General features: G+C 34.7%; 1 protein-coding gene across 3 annotated transcripts in view; it reads right to left on the bottom strand.

The window, feature by feature from the left end:
• CUL2 (cullin 2) overlaps positions 1-16779 on the bottom strand; it is a 96159-nt gene that overhangs the window by 9312 nt on the left and 70068 nt on the right. For all 3 annotated transcript variants that reach the window (XM_087420618.1, XM_004425233.2, XM_087420619.1), the window contains exons 10-17: positions 14860-14984; positions 12971-13078; positions 12184-12243; positions 10810-10938; positions 10615-10701; positions 9490-9642; positions 9116-9193; positions 3329-3395 (exon numbers count right to left, since the gene is read on the bottom strand). In XM_087420618.1, coding sequence (XP_087276744.1) covers positions 3329-3395; positions 9116-9193; positions 9490-9642; positions 10615-10701; positions 10810-10938; positions 12184-12243; positions 12971-13078; positions 14860-14984 — 807 coding nt within the window. The remainder of the gene's footprint in view (positions 1-3328; positions 3396-9115; positions 9194-9489; positions 9643-10614; positions 10702-10809; positions 10939-12183; positions 12244-12970; positions 13079-14859; positions 14985-16779) is intronic.

Below are 16779 nucleotides of genomic sequence, written 5' to 3'. Positions count from 1 at the left end.
AGACAACTGCCCTGGTCTTTTAAAAAAAGTATGTCAAAACGGCTTAAAGGGGGGGAGGAGTGGTGAAGAAAGGAAGTGGGAAGACATAATACCAAGTGCAATTAGTGACCTTTGATTGCATTAAAAATAGGCATTAAAGTCGCTTTGGGGATAATCAGGAAATCTGAATATGGACTGGACACTAGATAATATTAAAACCCCTCACAGTTTAAGCTGCTGAAGTACTTGAAATCAATAACGAGAAGAATTCAGTCAGTGATAGAATCACTACCTTTTAAGGTGTGTGATATTATTTCATTCTGGCAAATAATATCAATCACATATAATGATTTACAGTTCATTAACTGCTAACGTGATCTAATCACATGTATTGTCTGTGCATTGTCTAAATATCTATGTATTATCCAATTAAGTATCCCTCTTGAGTTTACCATTTATCAACTTATCTCTCAGCAACTGACCTGGGATTCCTACAATTTCTCGTTCTGCCACAAATAAAACTTACTATATCCAGGCAGTGTAACAGTTTCCAGGTTCTGTATTTGTATCTTTTCATCAAGTTGTTTTCTCAGAATAATTCTATCTAATGTCCTAATCATAAATCCAATGGAATTTTCATCTTTCTCTCATTCAGTATCTCAGTCACATCTGATATTACAGATTGCTTACTTCTTAAAATTCTTACTTCTGTTAGTAATACACTCTCAACGTTCTTCTTTGCCTATCTTGGCTAAGTCCTACTCATCCTTGAAAAACAAGCAGATGTTATTTACTCAGAAGCCTTTCCTTACCAGTAGCTGTTTGCTACCACCAATCTATGGGATACCCTAATATACCCCGGGCTTGCCTCTCTATTATAACATTCAAAACACTGTACTATAATCATTTACTTGTCTGTCCTCCTACTAGATGTGAGCTTTTGAGGGCTGAGGCTCTGTATTTTATCTGTTCTTGGTATAGAAAAGTACTTGGAACACGGAAGATGTTCTCTGAGTTGCTAAATGAATTTTACAAAGATAAAGATAAGGAAATAGGCTCAGAGAAGTTAAGTAACTTGCTCAAGGTTACACAGCTAGTAGGCTAATATCCCTATGTCTTCGGATTTTAAATTCCTCCCAATACCACTTTATACCCCATCCCCAACCACTTGTAAAGGCTCTTGGATTACAATACCAAAAAAACCTGGGAACGTGGAAATGAACTAGGAAAGAGTAATTTTCATTATATGTATAAGTACGAGTGCTAAGTGTTCTCAAAACACAAAACTCCAGGGGCTGGCCCAGTGGCGTAGTGGTTAAGTGCGCACGCTCCACTGTGGTGGCCCAGGGTTCACAAGTTCGGATCCCAGGTGCAGACCTATGTACCACTTATTAAGCTGTGCTGTGGCGGCGTCCCATATATAAAGTAAAGGGAGATGGGCACAGCTGTTAGCTCAGGGCCAACCTTCCTCAGGAAAAAGAGGAGGATTGGCAACAGATATTAGCTCAGTGCTCATCTATCTCACCAAAAAAACAAAACAAAACTCCAAGTGATCAGTCCAGGATCAGAGCCAATGTTCTAAAGGAGTACTGGAGCCTCATGACAGATGTGGGGACTCCAGAACAAGTATCTTAAAGATGAACGGTGTTTGAGAACCTTTTGTTAAGTGAATAAATGAGAAACAAAACCAAAATAAAACTTTACACAAAGGTTTCATAGACAGATCACAGGAATTTTCAAAACAAGTGATTCAAAATAGGAAATGAATTTACACGGTTAATATCTCTTTTCCAAAGGAAGAAACTATTTGGCTTTAATTAAGATACACACGCACAACACTAAAATAAGACAAAACAAAAAAATTCCAAAAATCTGGTTATTATAGACCAGCTTGGGAATTTAATATAGTTCAAAAACAGAAAAAGAAAGTTGTTCTCTTTCCTCTTTAGGTGTTATTGGTAACAGTTTTCATGCCAAATTCCAATGGCAAAAACTATATACACAGTTTTTCTTTCTTCCTATACACAACTAGTTGCTGAACACCAAAAAAGTGAGCCCTTCATTAAAATTACTTTAGGAGACAAGACGATTATTGCTGAAATAATGAGAATAAGCAAGAGAGCTTAAACTTGCCAAGACAGATAGGGAAGTAAAAGTAAATTAAATTCAAGTACATTAAGATACAATAGTTTTTTTGTTATCTAAAACACTGGTCCAGCAATGTTTTCTTCTTAAGATCAATTATATTAACTAAATGAGAACAGAAAAAATTCACAACAGATGTAAAACTAAAGGCCAACTACTAAGTGACCATTTATTAAGAATATCAATAAACATCTCTTTATTTCACATACTGAAAAAATTAAAATGTGCAACTTGTTCAATAAAGATAAACTTGTATAAATATATATTACTATACTAATTATTATGTACTAATATGTATTACTAACATAATGAGATATATTCAAATATAAATTAGTCAAATAAATGGCACTTAAGAGAATTACTTAGATGAAATTTCTCTTAGGTGAGTGAATAGAAAGAATTTCTTAATAAAGGTTATGGCAACTGATCAGATTTTCTTGTACCATTTCTAAGGGATATAAACATACACCCTTTCTTTCTTATACAAAGGGAAAGTTGATTCAATGCACTCTTCAAAGCATAGCTTTAGCAAAAGTAGAGAAAATCTGAGTGTTTGCTTTGGCTAACATCTTCAGGCAACTCAGAGCAATGGCACACAGTCTACAATCGTTCGGGTATTAATCCTACTATCAAATGAGTGGACCTCACTGTTGCAGAGAGAAGCAAATGAAATGATTAGATTCTGATTAAACTCTTCTAAAATTGGAAATTAATTGGGACATGCTAGAAAAAGTAATTACTATTGAGTTCGCTATAGTAGCACAAATAAAAATCAAATGGTTAGGTCTCCTATGATGCTATAATAGTTAATGAAATTTCTGAGGACATCTGGCCTATTGAGAGAAAATAAAATTTTTAGGAGTATCTGACTCATCAAGTCTAGATTTCTAAATAAAATTTCTAATGTCTATAAAAAGTGGTTTGTTACAGAAATATAATAAACCATTATAAAATTCAGAAATTTTCTTGAAAGCAGTAGTAATATAAGCAGCATAATTATAAAATACTGCTAAAAAGTGCTGCACTCGAACTTCATTATTAGTTGCTTTAATGGTAACCAGAAAGGCAGATGGAGGAGAAAAGGTTAAAAAACTATCACCAGAAAAAAACTGTAATTAGGCTATAAGGAAATCTCTTTCTAAATTATTAACATAATCATATCAGGTAAATTTCACTAAACTAGATATAATTGAATGCATTTTACCTGTACAGAGATAATGTAACCATGTAAGTTTCCTTCCACTGAAATGCTGGCTGTAAAATAATTCAAACTGTAAAAAAGGAAGAAAAAAATCAAATTATTTTCAGCTACTGTAACATAACTTACTTGGCTATTACTACACTAGAAAGTAAAAAAGTGTTCATGTTAGAAAAGACATTATAGCCCATCTGGTGTACCTACTCCTTTCACAAATGAGAATATACACCCCTGTGCCTCCCTGACCAAGATCACAAAAGCAGTAGCCAAGCTCTTGTCACTTACAACCTCGTCCAAGGTTCTTTCCACTGAGCCACAACCCTGCAAATTTGACATTTTGTATAAATTCAGAAATGACATAGTGAGTGATTCATTATCATTTCTGAATGATATCAATTTGGATTTTATAAACACTAATTACTGACCCAAAACACCAACACATAGATTTCAATATGAAGATACAAATCATACCTTCATTTCTCATCTCCTATTTGCCAACATATAGCCTTGCTGAAGTGACAGGTTGATTAATATTTCTGTAGTTACCTATAAAGTGCCATCTACAATTTACCTTCCACATGCAGTCAAATACTCATACAAACAAAGCTTCAGAGTAATTGTCTTGTAGCTTCTTTTGTTGATAACATTGTAAAAAATTAAATTTAACATTCTATTAATGTAGCTTTGAAATTTTAAAAACTCCTTCCTTGGATTGAATGTGTAATTGTAGGACATTCGTTCAAAAAATGCAGAGCTCTTTTGAGTCAGTACATAATATACAGTGAGAAAATGATACTAATACATAAAAAAGGTAAAAACTCAACTTCATTATAAAACTGAAAAATAACAAAATGCATCATGTCACAATTCAGAATTGTGGACACACTTTTAGCCTGATGTGCCATATGTACTATACCTAAAGCTTTTATTTGTATATCAAACTTCACCTTCTGTACTTTCAAAAAGAAGTTCAAAATAAAGCAATCAGCAACGTTTAACCTATCAGCTGCACTATGCCCACTCCTTACAACAAAAGTTCACAGCTGCCAGCCAAGAGAATTAGTGAACTCTTTCAGCAGTTTCTTCCAAGTCTGCCTAGTCCTGGGAAGCTGAACTTGTTGACCAAGTTTTCCCTCCAGTGCTGCAGCAATGTCCTCTCTGAGCAAATCCACCAACCCCTTTGCACGATAAACAGGAAATGACTGGCACCTGGAATACTTAATATTTTCTGCCTGGTTCTAATCCAGACAAAGAGAAAATCAAAATTTGTCATAAAAGGACCCAGAAGTATGCTTTGACTAATTAATCACCTCCAGGGATGTCAGTAAAATTCAATTACTATAGCACTCATAATTTAATTATGAAACATTTATAATGAATTTGTGGACAAAAGCAAAATAAAACATTTTTGAAACTGAGACAACCAAACTTTAAAATGCTCTTTATAAATTATTTAAGTGCAAAACTAGCTTTAGGACGTACAGTCAGCCCTTGGTATCTGCGGATATTGGTTCCAGGACCTGCCCGTGGATATTAAAATCTGCACATGCTCAAGTCCCTTACAGAAAATGGTATAGTATTTACATATAACCTATGCACATCCTCCCGTATACATTAAATCATCTCCAGATCACTTATAGTACTTAATACAATGCAAATGCTATGTAAATAGCTGTTATACTGTATTTTAAAGGAAATCAGGAGAAGGAAAACAAAAACTGTACATGTTCAATATAGACCCAATTATCACAGGCCTTTTGACCTGCAGTTGGTTGAATCTACAGATGGGGAAGCCATAGATATGGAGAACTGACAATATATTCAAAGCCCGGAAGGCACATATTTTACCTCCTTATAGTCCTAGCAACTAGTACTATCAGTAAAGTTTTATTGATGATTATATCAATGCCAAAAGAAAACATTACTTCATCCTTAAATTTAAAATCTGATTACAAAGATTCTCATATCTATAGCTAGTCCAGAACAAAAAGACTCAGTTCTAAATGGGAAGAATATAAATTTATCTGTTATTAAAAGACAAAAGTTGTAAAATTTGCTTATTTATATCATTAAATAATTGTGTCATCAAAGTTTATAAGAAATGTATTTTGACTAAACTTCTCATTTTAAAGTAAATAATAGGCTAAAGGACAGCATCTTTCAATTACAATTTGAGGGCAGTAATTAGAACTCAAAGGGCCTTAGAAATTAACATTTCATATTCAATGAGTTTATTCACTTCTAATAGACAGCTGCATTAATATACCTTACTTTATATTTCTTTAGTTTTATAGTTCTTTAGTATATTTTTTTATATTTCAGGTTTGTGGACCAGGTACAAAAGAAACACAATTAAGATTTATTGGTCTAATGTGCAAAATACTTTCAATTAAAGCTTAATTTCCAGTTTTAAGATACATAAGTGTAAAGTGAAAGTAATTTTTGATAAAGTTATATTTAAGATTAAGATGTAAAATATATAAATGATCACCAAGGGAAGATGAATTAATTTACATGTGAAAAATGTAAACTATCAAGTACACAGATGGATTTTCACTCCTATGTAATTGAAAACTTGGATTTACTAGGAAAAAATATAAGGACAAACTCCCTCTACTGGTAACTGGAGAAAATTCAAATGGAGAGAACTACATTCTTGGAATCACATTTTTATAGTCAGAAAGAAACCTGCTTCCTGTTTGTAAATGAGGAATCTGAAACCTGATGAAGGTCATACATTACTGAAGTTTTAGGAGTTAAACAACTATCATTGGAAAATAATTATTTTAAGGCGAGAGAGAAAAACAACATAAAGTTAGAAGGAAACTTTATTTCTGCCAACACTCACTCTCCGCCTTAATTTCGATTGGAAAAGCAGGCTCTTAAGAAACAAGTTTTAAGAATGTCAAAGGTGACAGGTCAGTTTTCTTTCTCTTGCCTGGTCACAAATACATCAAAATGCTTTACCTGGCTACCCCATCCCCTGCTTCTAACTTGCATCTATCCTTCTTGCAAAATCCATAATAACCTGGGCTCATATTCTGCCCATCCAAATGAATGTTCTTCTTCATATGGTTTCTAAGATATTTTGTGCTACCATGCCTTTTCAAGGGAGATGCAAAAAGTCTTAAATGAGACTGCTATTCTGAAAGTCCACCTTATGCCTGGTATCTTGAAATCCACCTGGCTGTTTACACTTCTCTACTCTGCTATTTCCACTACTACTACAACTATTACTTCTCTACTGTTAGCTACCATTTATTGAGTGCTTACTATATACCAGACTAGTGCTTTACATTATCTCATTTCATCCTCATATCAACACTTTGAGGTAGAATATTATCAGTTAACAGAAAATGAGAAAGTTATTTGCCCAAAGTCACAGACCATAGTAAATGGCAGAACAGATAACTGAAACCAGGAATTATGATTCCAGAGCCTATACTGTTATTTTATTTATAATCCTTATTTTGAAGGAAATAAAAATAATATACTTACTTTAAAAAATGATTCCAACTACCCACTGTGGACATCTCTAGGAAACAGTGTAATGAAATACCATTTTCATTTTAAACTTCATAAATCTATGCATAACTCACTGGTTCACAACCTCAAGTCACTGCCCAAATAAGGGACTACTAAAAGATAATGAAAGTTTCTCTAGAAGAAAATGCTACCCAAATTTGCATTCAACTAAGAAGTAAGCCTCTTTTGCTGAGTTAGAACATCAAAGGGTCCGTTTCAAGAGAAATGAAAATATCTCCACTCAAAACTTGTACATGAATGTTCACAGCAGCAACACTCATATACCAAAACAGTGGAAACAAGCCAAAAGTCCATCAGCTGATGAATGGATAAATAAAATGTGGTATATCCAGACAATGGAATATTATTTGGCAATAAAAATGAATAAACTACTGATTTATGCTACAACATGGATGAACTTGGACATTATGCTAAGTGAGTGAAGTCAGTTACAAATGATTATGACTCTATATGAGATGTCCAGAAAAGGCAAGTCTATAGAGAAAGAAAGTAGATTGCCCAGGGCTAGGGGACGGTGGGGAGAGATCAGGGAAAATGAGTGACTACTAATGGGTAGGGGGTTTCTTCTGGGGTAACTGTGGGGTAATAAAAATGTTCTAAAATTAATTGTGTTGATGTTTCCACAACTCTATGAATATACTAATAATCACTGAAACCGTACACTTTAAATAAGTGCACTGTATAGTGCCATGGTTTGAATGTTTGTATCCCTCCAAATTTATTGTTGAAATCCTAATGCCCAATATGATGGTTTAGGAGGTGGAACCTTTGCAAGGTGCTTAGATCATGAGAGTAGAGCCCTCTCATGAATGGGATTAGTACTACAATAAAAGAGACCCTACAGAGCTCCCTAGCCGCTTCCACCATGTGAGGATATGAGAAGTCCATAACCCGAGGAGGGCCCTCATTCGGCTATCCTACCACCCTGATCTCGGACATCCAGCCTCCAGAACTGTGAGAGAGAAATATCTGTCATTTATAAGCCACCCATGTAGTATTTTGTTATAGCAGCCTGAACGGACTAGGACATACGACCTATGAACTACATCTTAATAAAGGTGTTATAGATGCAGTCTCTCAAGTCTCTTTAAAAGCTTTTTGGTCAGCACTCTAAGGTTTCTATTCAGTCACACTTTAAAGCAATTTTGACTTGAATTTTCCAACTTCAATCCATTTATTTCTAGAATATTTCAGATTCCATACATTTTACCTAAATTACAGCCCAGAAATAAAAATAAATATTACAACAAAGGATAACGAAGTATAAAAATGGCTCAAAATTCAAAGGAAAACTTAGAAAATGATTGTTTTAAGTATTGGCTTCTAAACTCTCTTCTAATATCAAAATTTTTGTAATTTAAAACTTAATGCTTAAGAGCAGATAATAAGATTTACTAAGAATAAAAGACATGCTTTGACAAAGGACTGAATGACACTCTTGGCATTTTAGTTTTAATATTAGGAACTACAATAATTTACATTCTTCCTATAAGGCAGACTAACTATAATTTTTTTTTTTAACGACTTTTTTTTTTTTTTTTGAGAGGAAGATCAGCCTTGTGCCAACATCTGCCAATCCTCTTCTTTTTTTGCTGAGGAAGACCGGCCCTGGGCTAACATCCGTGCCCATATTCCTCCATTTTATATGGGACAACGCCACAGCATGGCCTGCCGAGTGGTGCGTCGGTGCGTGCCCAGGATCCGAACCGGCGAACCCCGGGCCACCGCAGCGGAGCGCGTGCACCCAACCGCTTGCACCACCAGGCTGGCCCCGAGAGTTCCTTTTGTATTGTGAAGTTTTTGTTGTACATTATTGTTTGTCAGTCACCATATAAGTGCATCCCTCCACCCCTTGTGCCCAGCCCCCACCCCCCCAGCCCCTGGTAACCACCAGACAGTTCTATCTGTTTGTGTGTTGGTTTATCTTCCACATATGAGTGAATCATGCACTGCCTGTCTTTCTCTTTCTGGCTTATTTCACTTAACATAATACCCTCCAGGTCCATCCATGTTGTTGCAAATGGGATGATTTTGTCTTTTTTTATGGCTGAGTAGTATTCCATGGTATATATACACCACATCTTCTTTATCCAATCATCCAGACTAACTCTAATTTTAAATTGTTGAATGTGAATATATTTTTGTATCACATGAGACTTTAAAACTTTGGAAAAATATTTAAAGTGATATAACAAATACAATTATTAAAATTCCCTAGGTCTTTTAATATATTTCCTGCAAATTTACCATCTGTACACTTTTTTCCAACTCCTGAGGAATCGCAAATGTAGATGAAGGAGCCTGAGTAAGAGGCCATGCACCAGCCTAGAAAAGAAAAAAGTAAAATAAAAAAAATTAAATAAACATATAACATGAAAGTAAATATTCATAAAATGATTTAAGCAACCAAAGCACCTTTTTTTCCTTCCTCAAAATGTTGATAAAACCCATCAGCATTATTGTCATGGCACATTTCATTCCAAATCAATATAACATGTAACTTTAGAAAGCTTATAATCCATTAACTGAAAGAAACGTAATCAGGCATCCATTTACCAATCCTTCATATCAGAGTATTTGAAATGATTGGTAAATGCCCACAATAAAACACATATTCATACCTGTAGAACATATATTTGAAAACTAATTCCCAAATCTATCACTGTGTCTTGATTTTTGATAAAATTGTTGAACTTATTGTTGAGATCAGCACTGACACTCATATCTGTATACATCCGATGTAGCTTGCTGGTAAACTCATAACCACAGGCTTGCTGTAAAAAAAAAAAAAAAAGTTTTAAAAACCATATTGAGTAATAAGATGTGTTGCCATCACTGGGTCTATGGTCAAAAGTCCTATTTGTATGCTTACATCAAAGGCCTGTATTATTCATAACCCAAAGCAGCTATTCAAAATCTTTCAAAAACTCCTTTTTTTCTAAATGCAGATTAAGTAAGGGAATGAAAACACATATTTATGAAACCATAAATATCCCTTTAAAACAAAAACTTATCTATAAATCCATATATCTTACTTCAACACTACAAAATGCTCCATTACTATCTGTAAGATATCTCATAAGGTTTACAGATAGTATGAAATACACACAAAAGATAACTGGGAACATTTGAGTCAGTAGTCAATTTAAAAAGGAGGGTACTTAGGCATATTTTTAATACCATCTACTGAGTAATGAAGAAATCTATTTCTTTGAAATTATTCAAAACTCTGCCATCACCAGGTCAGAAAATTGGGATCTCTAATCGTGGGATATAAAAAGCTTTGTATTAACACTTCTTTTAAAAACTAGAAGTTATTTTTTGGTATATTTAAAAAGGCCCACATATTACAGTCAATGTCTACTATACAGGAGAATTATCAAGTATTGAATAACTCAGGATAAATATGAATCAGCTGCTACTTACGTGATCAGTGTGTAAGCTAAAATGATGCAAAAATGACCTGAAATTCAACTGCACTCCAAAACTTGTACTCAAAGGAATATTTTAGGTGTATTCATTAAAGTAATATAAGTCTTTTGTAAAGTTAACACTGTTTATCTTGAGGATGATTCTATATCAACATAAAGAGAGAGATTTTGTCCTTTTGCATATCCCACCATACGAATATACCATTATACATTTAACCAATCACCTCTTGATGAATTATTTCCTGTTATCACTTAACATGCTGCAACGAAGATTTTTAACATCTAGGACATTATCAGACCAAAGGCTTACATTACCTTTAATTTATTGATCATAGCTTCTTCAGAATCCATAGACATAGATAACCCGTGAATTAAACGTTTTGCCAGCATCCTTGCGTAGAACTATATTAAAAAAATTTTTTAAGATTACTTCCTTTCTGATGATTTAAAGTTCAAAAATAAATCAAAGCTGATGAAAACATAAATAAAACTTCTCTATTCACAACTTACCTTTTGAAAAACATCCTTATCATCGATATACTTGAAAACAGTAATGAAGCTTGTGAGCTTGTCTTCTACTTCATTCTCAGTCATCCCCTTCGCTGATTTCTTTAGTAAGTTGTCACAGTATTTAGCAAGCTCAAATAGAAATTGATAGTAAATCTTATAAAAGGCCCTTCTGTACATATCATGCCTCAAAGGAGGCAAAGCGGCCACAATACAAAATAAGATCAATGGATAGGGTCTTTGCCATCCTCAACTTATGTTTTAAAAATCATGAACATGCACTAAAGAACTTAAAATATATGTCATAAAATAAATTAAAAAAAACTATAAACATGTCAAAATCTAATCAATACTTAGTGACCAATAAAGCATTGATATAAGTAACATAAGCTTCAAAAGAACACCTAGGTGAGTTTTGAGAGGTTCTGTAATTTTTTTGGCATTAAACAAGTATTGTGGGTTTTTTTTGCAGGGAAAGCTTTGCTTTGAGCTAACTTCTGTTGCCAGTCTTCCTCTTTTTTTTTCCCTCCCCAAAGCCCCAGTGCATGGTTGTATATCCTAGTTGTAAGTTGTTCTAGTTCTTCTATCTGAGCCGCCACCATAGCACGGCAACTGACAGACAGGTGGTGTGGTTCCGCAACCGGGAAGCAAACCTAGCCCGCCCAAGCAGTGAGTGCCAAACTTTAACCACTAGGCCATCAGGGCTCGCTCAATAAGTACCTTTTAAAATCGTACAACAACCTTGTGAGCAAGTTTTCTTTAAAGGTTATCAAAAATTTATCATTGGGCCGGCCCGGTGGTGCAAGTGGTTAAGTGCACGCACTCCGCTGCGGCAGCCTGGGGTTCGCCGGTTCAGATCCCGGGCGCGCACCGACGCACCGCTTGGCAAGCCATGCTGTGGCAGCGTCCCATATAAAGTGGAGGAAGATGGGCACGGATGTTAGCCCAGGGCCAGTCTTCCTCAGCAAAAAAAGAGGAGGATTGGCAGATGCTAGCACAGGGCTGATCTCCTCACAAAAAAAAAAAAAAAAAGAAAAAATTTATCATCAAATGTCCTTCAGATTTCAGACAAAACAAAATCTCTATGAGAAGTAATACAAATTATTTCAAAGCAGACATACTTTAAAACCCAAACTTTGTAAAACAGAGTATTTTCTCTTCAGTTATTTCTTAAGAAAAGGCTATGGTATATGGCCTGTTGCATTCCTTAAATAAATATTAGATTACACATAACATTCATTTTTATTTTTAATAATTTAATTTCATCTATTTTTCTGAAAAGTGCTACAAAAACAAATTAACTTGACATCCTCCTCAGTTTTCATTTCCTAATACTGATTTTTCATGAGATTACTTTTAAGCAATCATCAAACTTACCAATTCAGGTGCTTTGCAAACTGACTTGGGTTCTCTGTAATTTACAACTGATGTAAGGGCCTAAATAAAAAACAGGCCAGTAATTAGCCACCAGTAACAGGGTAAAAGTGCAGCTAGTTCAATATATGCTATAATCTGCACATCAAAATATTACTACTCCACACAAAACACAATATCTTGTTGATAGCTTGTTAATGTTGTTTTCATAACTAACACAGGGTAAACTTCTCTAACTATATCCCTCATGATAATTATATAACAATTATATATCCTGTTCCTACTGAAAGATACTCTTTATAACTTATTACTGATATTTGAACACAGATAAAATAAAATACATTTTTAAAAAACTTACAACAAGCATGTAAGCAAATATCCTTTACAGTATATCAAAATTTCAAAGTTAATAAAATATTTCTTTTTCTGTCAAATATTATTCAATATAGTAACCTAAGTATTATATTCCAAGGAAAAATCAGTACTAAAGAATATTAAAATTACACATGTATTTTCCAGAAGATACTAGCTTATTAACAATTCCCCTTATATAGCATATTCACGAAGAATTCAATTCCCACAAAATTCAAGCAATCAATCTAACCATTCAGTTATTAATTTAAAAGTTATGTCTTTTTTGACTTTCACATTTAAATTAGTTAAGATTAAATCTCCACGTCTAGATTAGAAATCACATAACTAGAAGTCCTAATTCTGAAACTGCCCAAAGGATAAAGATTAAAGAAAGAAAATTATATATATCGATATTATATGTGTATTAAAAAGTTACCTTATCCAATGCACTCATAAAGTGCTGATCACCATTCAAAACAGTGTTGATAAGCTGAACAAATTTACCATGTACTTCCAAAACTGATTCCACAAATAGTGTTGGCATCTAAAAATATGAAATACAAAGTACAACATCACATTTTAAGAAGTTCAAGGATAATATTAGGCTTACTAAAGAGCTGTTTAATTAAAAGCTTTCCCCAAGCAATTAATGTTACACACACACACACCCTCAACAACGTTTTTAGCTAAGATGATCTTAAAAATCTGAAACTTTGATGTTGAAATTAGCTGGTCATTCAACACCAGAAATGTAGGACTGTAGCTCCTCTGCCAGAAGAACCCACTATAAACACACCTCTCTCTGGTATTGGAATACCGTATCTTAAGGTAATGAGACACAGTCCTGGAACTACCAGGCCTATCGCTTTCACAGAGGATTATATAAACAAAAAGTGCCTTCAAAGCCACTGAAGGCTGAGAGAGAGAAGGGAGTTAAAAAGCCAGTATTCACGATAATAGAGACTACTGGAGCTAAGCAGTATAATTCCCCACATCTCAGAGGGAAGAAATACCCGGTAGTGCAAAAGTCAGTTTTCATTCTTAATGGAGCTAACTATGAAGTTAGTACCTAAGACTTAAATAAGTCAGCTAAAATCATTTGAGTGTACTACAAATGCATTCTCTTATATCTCCATCTCCTAGTCCTTGACACTGAACTCTATGCCTCTATGCCCATCATTCAACACCCTGAATCTATAAAACTAATAAAACAAACTAATAAACCTAATAAATAATACAGACTAATAAACCTAAATAATATAAACTAATAGTTTTACGAAAATGGAAAACATGCATTACTGTGGCAGGACATAAAATCTAACATTTATTTGCAAAAGACAAATAAATCTATAATTAGGCAATTAGCATCTAATAAATGCTCCTGAACAATGATGTCTATACACAGATTACTGCATTATAGATGAAGAGCAAATAGCTCTACTTAGGAAAGAGAATTAATACCTCATGTCATGTCTATCTTACTTGTCATCTTATTTGTCAACCATCACTAGTAATAACAAAGAAGGCAGTCCAACAAGACATGATGATAGAACGTAGTTTGACAGGAAAGACACCTGTTGTTGTAACTAGTCATTTGATTGGCAGGGAACTCTTGAGATGGGTACTAGGGACACGAGGGTCACGGTTGGGTATTTTGGGTGGCAAGCATGTATTTAGGGAAGATTGTGTTAATCTAAATCTGCTTCCTGGGCTACCAAATTCAGAGCACATAAAAAGAAAGCAAATTATAAGTTGTCTATATTACCATTGATTGATACCATTACCACTACAACTAAGTACTAACGCCAGTTACATAGAAACACAATTATTTGGAAACACTGAACATATTTTTCTGTGAGAAGTTAATTAACAATTGCTAAATGAACTCATCAGTGTGACTAAGAAGAAGACTATCTCATTCAACGATTTTCTAATAATTTGATAATTCCAAAATGAATCCAATAAACACTAGGTTTAAAACATTTTAGGGCCGGCCCCGTGGCTTAGCGGTTAAGTGCGTGCTCTCCGCTGCCGGCGGCCCAGGTTCGGATCCCGGGTGCGCACCGAGGCACCGCTCCTCCGGCCATGCTGAGGCCGCGTCCCACATACAGCAACTAGAAGGATGTGCAGCTATGACAGACAACTATGTACTGGGGCTTTGGGGGAAAAATAAATAAATAAAATCTTTAAAACATTTTAAAAAAGATATTTCATTTGTTGGCATGGTAGGACTTTTCTTTCATCATTTAAAACAGTAAAGTCAAAAGAAAAACTCTATGATAATCTGATTAAGAGGAAAATTTTCCAGTTTCTTATACAACTCACATTTTCCTGAGTAAGATTACTGGTTGCTCTAAGGCCCTCATCGTGGATATGACTTTGCAGCTCCTGAATCATATGAGGTAAACCAGTGGACACAGCACGGAGTAAGACATACATATTTGCCATGTCTGAAGGGAAAAAGAAATCTGATTATTAAATTTCCAAATAGTTCAAAACATATTTATTTTTAATATGCTAGGCAATATATGGTTCAAAAGGCAGAATTACAAGAGTATGTAAAGAAAGTCCCCCAAACCCATCTCCAACCACCCAGTCCTCCTCCCCATGGGAAAGCCACATTGTGGTTGTTTAATCTTTCCAAAGATGTTTCACACACATTCAAGCAAATACACATATTCTTCCCTCTGCCCCCTTTTTACAAATAGTGCAGCGTACTTTATGTATTATTTGCCACTGCAGAACACAGCATTTTAACGTGGAGATCTTTTCATATCGGTACATAAAGTGTTTCCTCACAGTTTACAACTGCACAGCACATCATTATACAGCTATATTACAGTTATTTAGCAACTGATGGGAGCTGGTTGTTTCCAATCTTCTGATATTATAATGTTACAATTAATAATCCTGTATATGGGCAAGAATATTGTGGTATAAATCCCTAGAAGTGGGATTGCTGTGTCCAAGCTTAATCTTGTAGACAGATCCTTCTAAACAGAGCTCTCAGCAGCAGGCGCTCCCTTGCCAACAATGTGTTATCAAACGTTTTGATCTTTGCCACTGAGAGATGAAAATGATGTCTCAGAGTAGTGGTTTTTATTTTAAACTTTTTATTGAAGTATAACACACATACAGAAAAGCGTACAAACCCAAAGTGTCCATCACAATGAATTATCACAAGTGAACACACACACCCCCACGTAATCTCCACCCAGGCTAAGAAACAGACGTTACGTACACCCAGAAGGCCCCTTCATGCCTCTGCTCAATCACTACTCCTCTTGTTCTGCAAAGGCAATCACTCTTGTGACTACTAAACTACAGATTAGTTTTGCCTGTTTTGAACTGTTTATAAAAACGGAATCATACAATTCTTTCATGTTTGGTTCCTTTTGTTCAACATGTTTATAAGGTTCATCTATGTTGTTGTATGTAGCTCTAATTTGTTCATTTTCACTCCTCTATAATATTTCATTGTATGAATATACTGTGCTCTATTCATTCTACAGTTATTGGACATTTGAGTTGTTTCCAGTTTTGGGCTATTAACAAATAACGCTGCTATGAACAAACCTGTACATATCTTTTTGCATGTGCATGCACTGGGGGGGCGGTATATACCTGGGAGAGAAATGGCTAGATCATAAGATAAGCATATATTCAGCTTTAGCAGTCAATGTCACTTTTTCAAAGCGGTTGCATCAATTTACACTCTCAGCCCAGCGTATCACAGATTCCCACTACTCCACATGCTTCCCAACACTTAGTATTTTCAGTCTTTTTAATTTTATATCAACATGTAAGCACTATTATCTTGATGCGGCTCTCATTTTCCTTCTCCCATGTCAATGAGGTTGAGCGCCTTTGTAGATGCTTCCTGACCACCTGGACATCCTCTGCTCTGCAGTGCTGCTCGGATTTCTTGGCCATTTTATATTTTGGACATAAACCTTTTTCAGTCACTGCAAATATATTACCCTATGACTATGTTTTGATGCTCTTTTGATGATCCAATGGTCTTAATGGTCTTTTAATGATCCAAAGTTTTAGTTTTAACGCAGTCCACTTGAGCAATCTTTCCTTTGTGGTTAGTGCTTTTTTGTCTTATTTAAAATATCTTTCCCTACCTCAAGGTCATGAAGTTATTCTCCTGTATTACCTTCTAGAAGTGTTACCGTTTTGCATTTAGATTAAAAGCCTACAATGAATTGACAGATTTTGTATATGGTGTCTGAGGTAGAT

Source organism: Ceratotherium simum, chromosome 32, assembly GCF_057802395.1.
Source record: "Ceratotherium simum simum isolate JZ-2026a chromosome 32, ASM5780239v1, whole genome shotgun sequence".
In the NCBI taxonomy this organism is placed as follows: Eukaryota; Metazoa; Chordata; class Mammalia; order Perissodactyla; family Rhinocerotidae; genus Ceratotherium; species Ceratotherium simum.
Note: the sequence above shows the minus strand (reverse complement) of the source record. Positions and strands in the feature narration are given on the sequence as shown.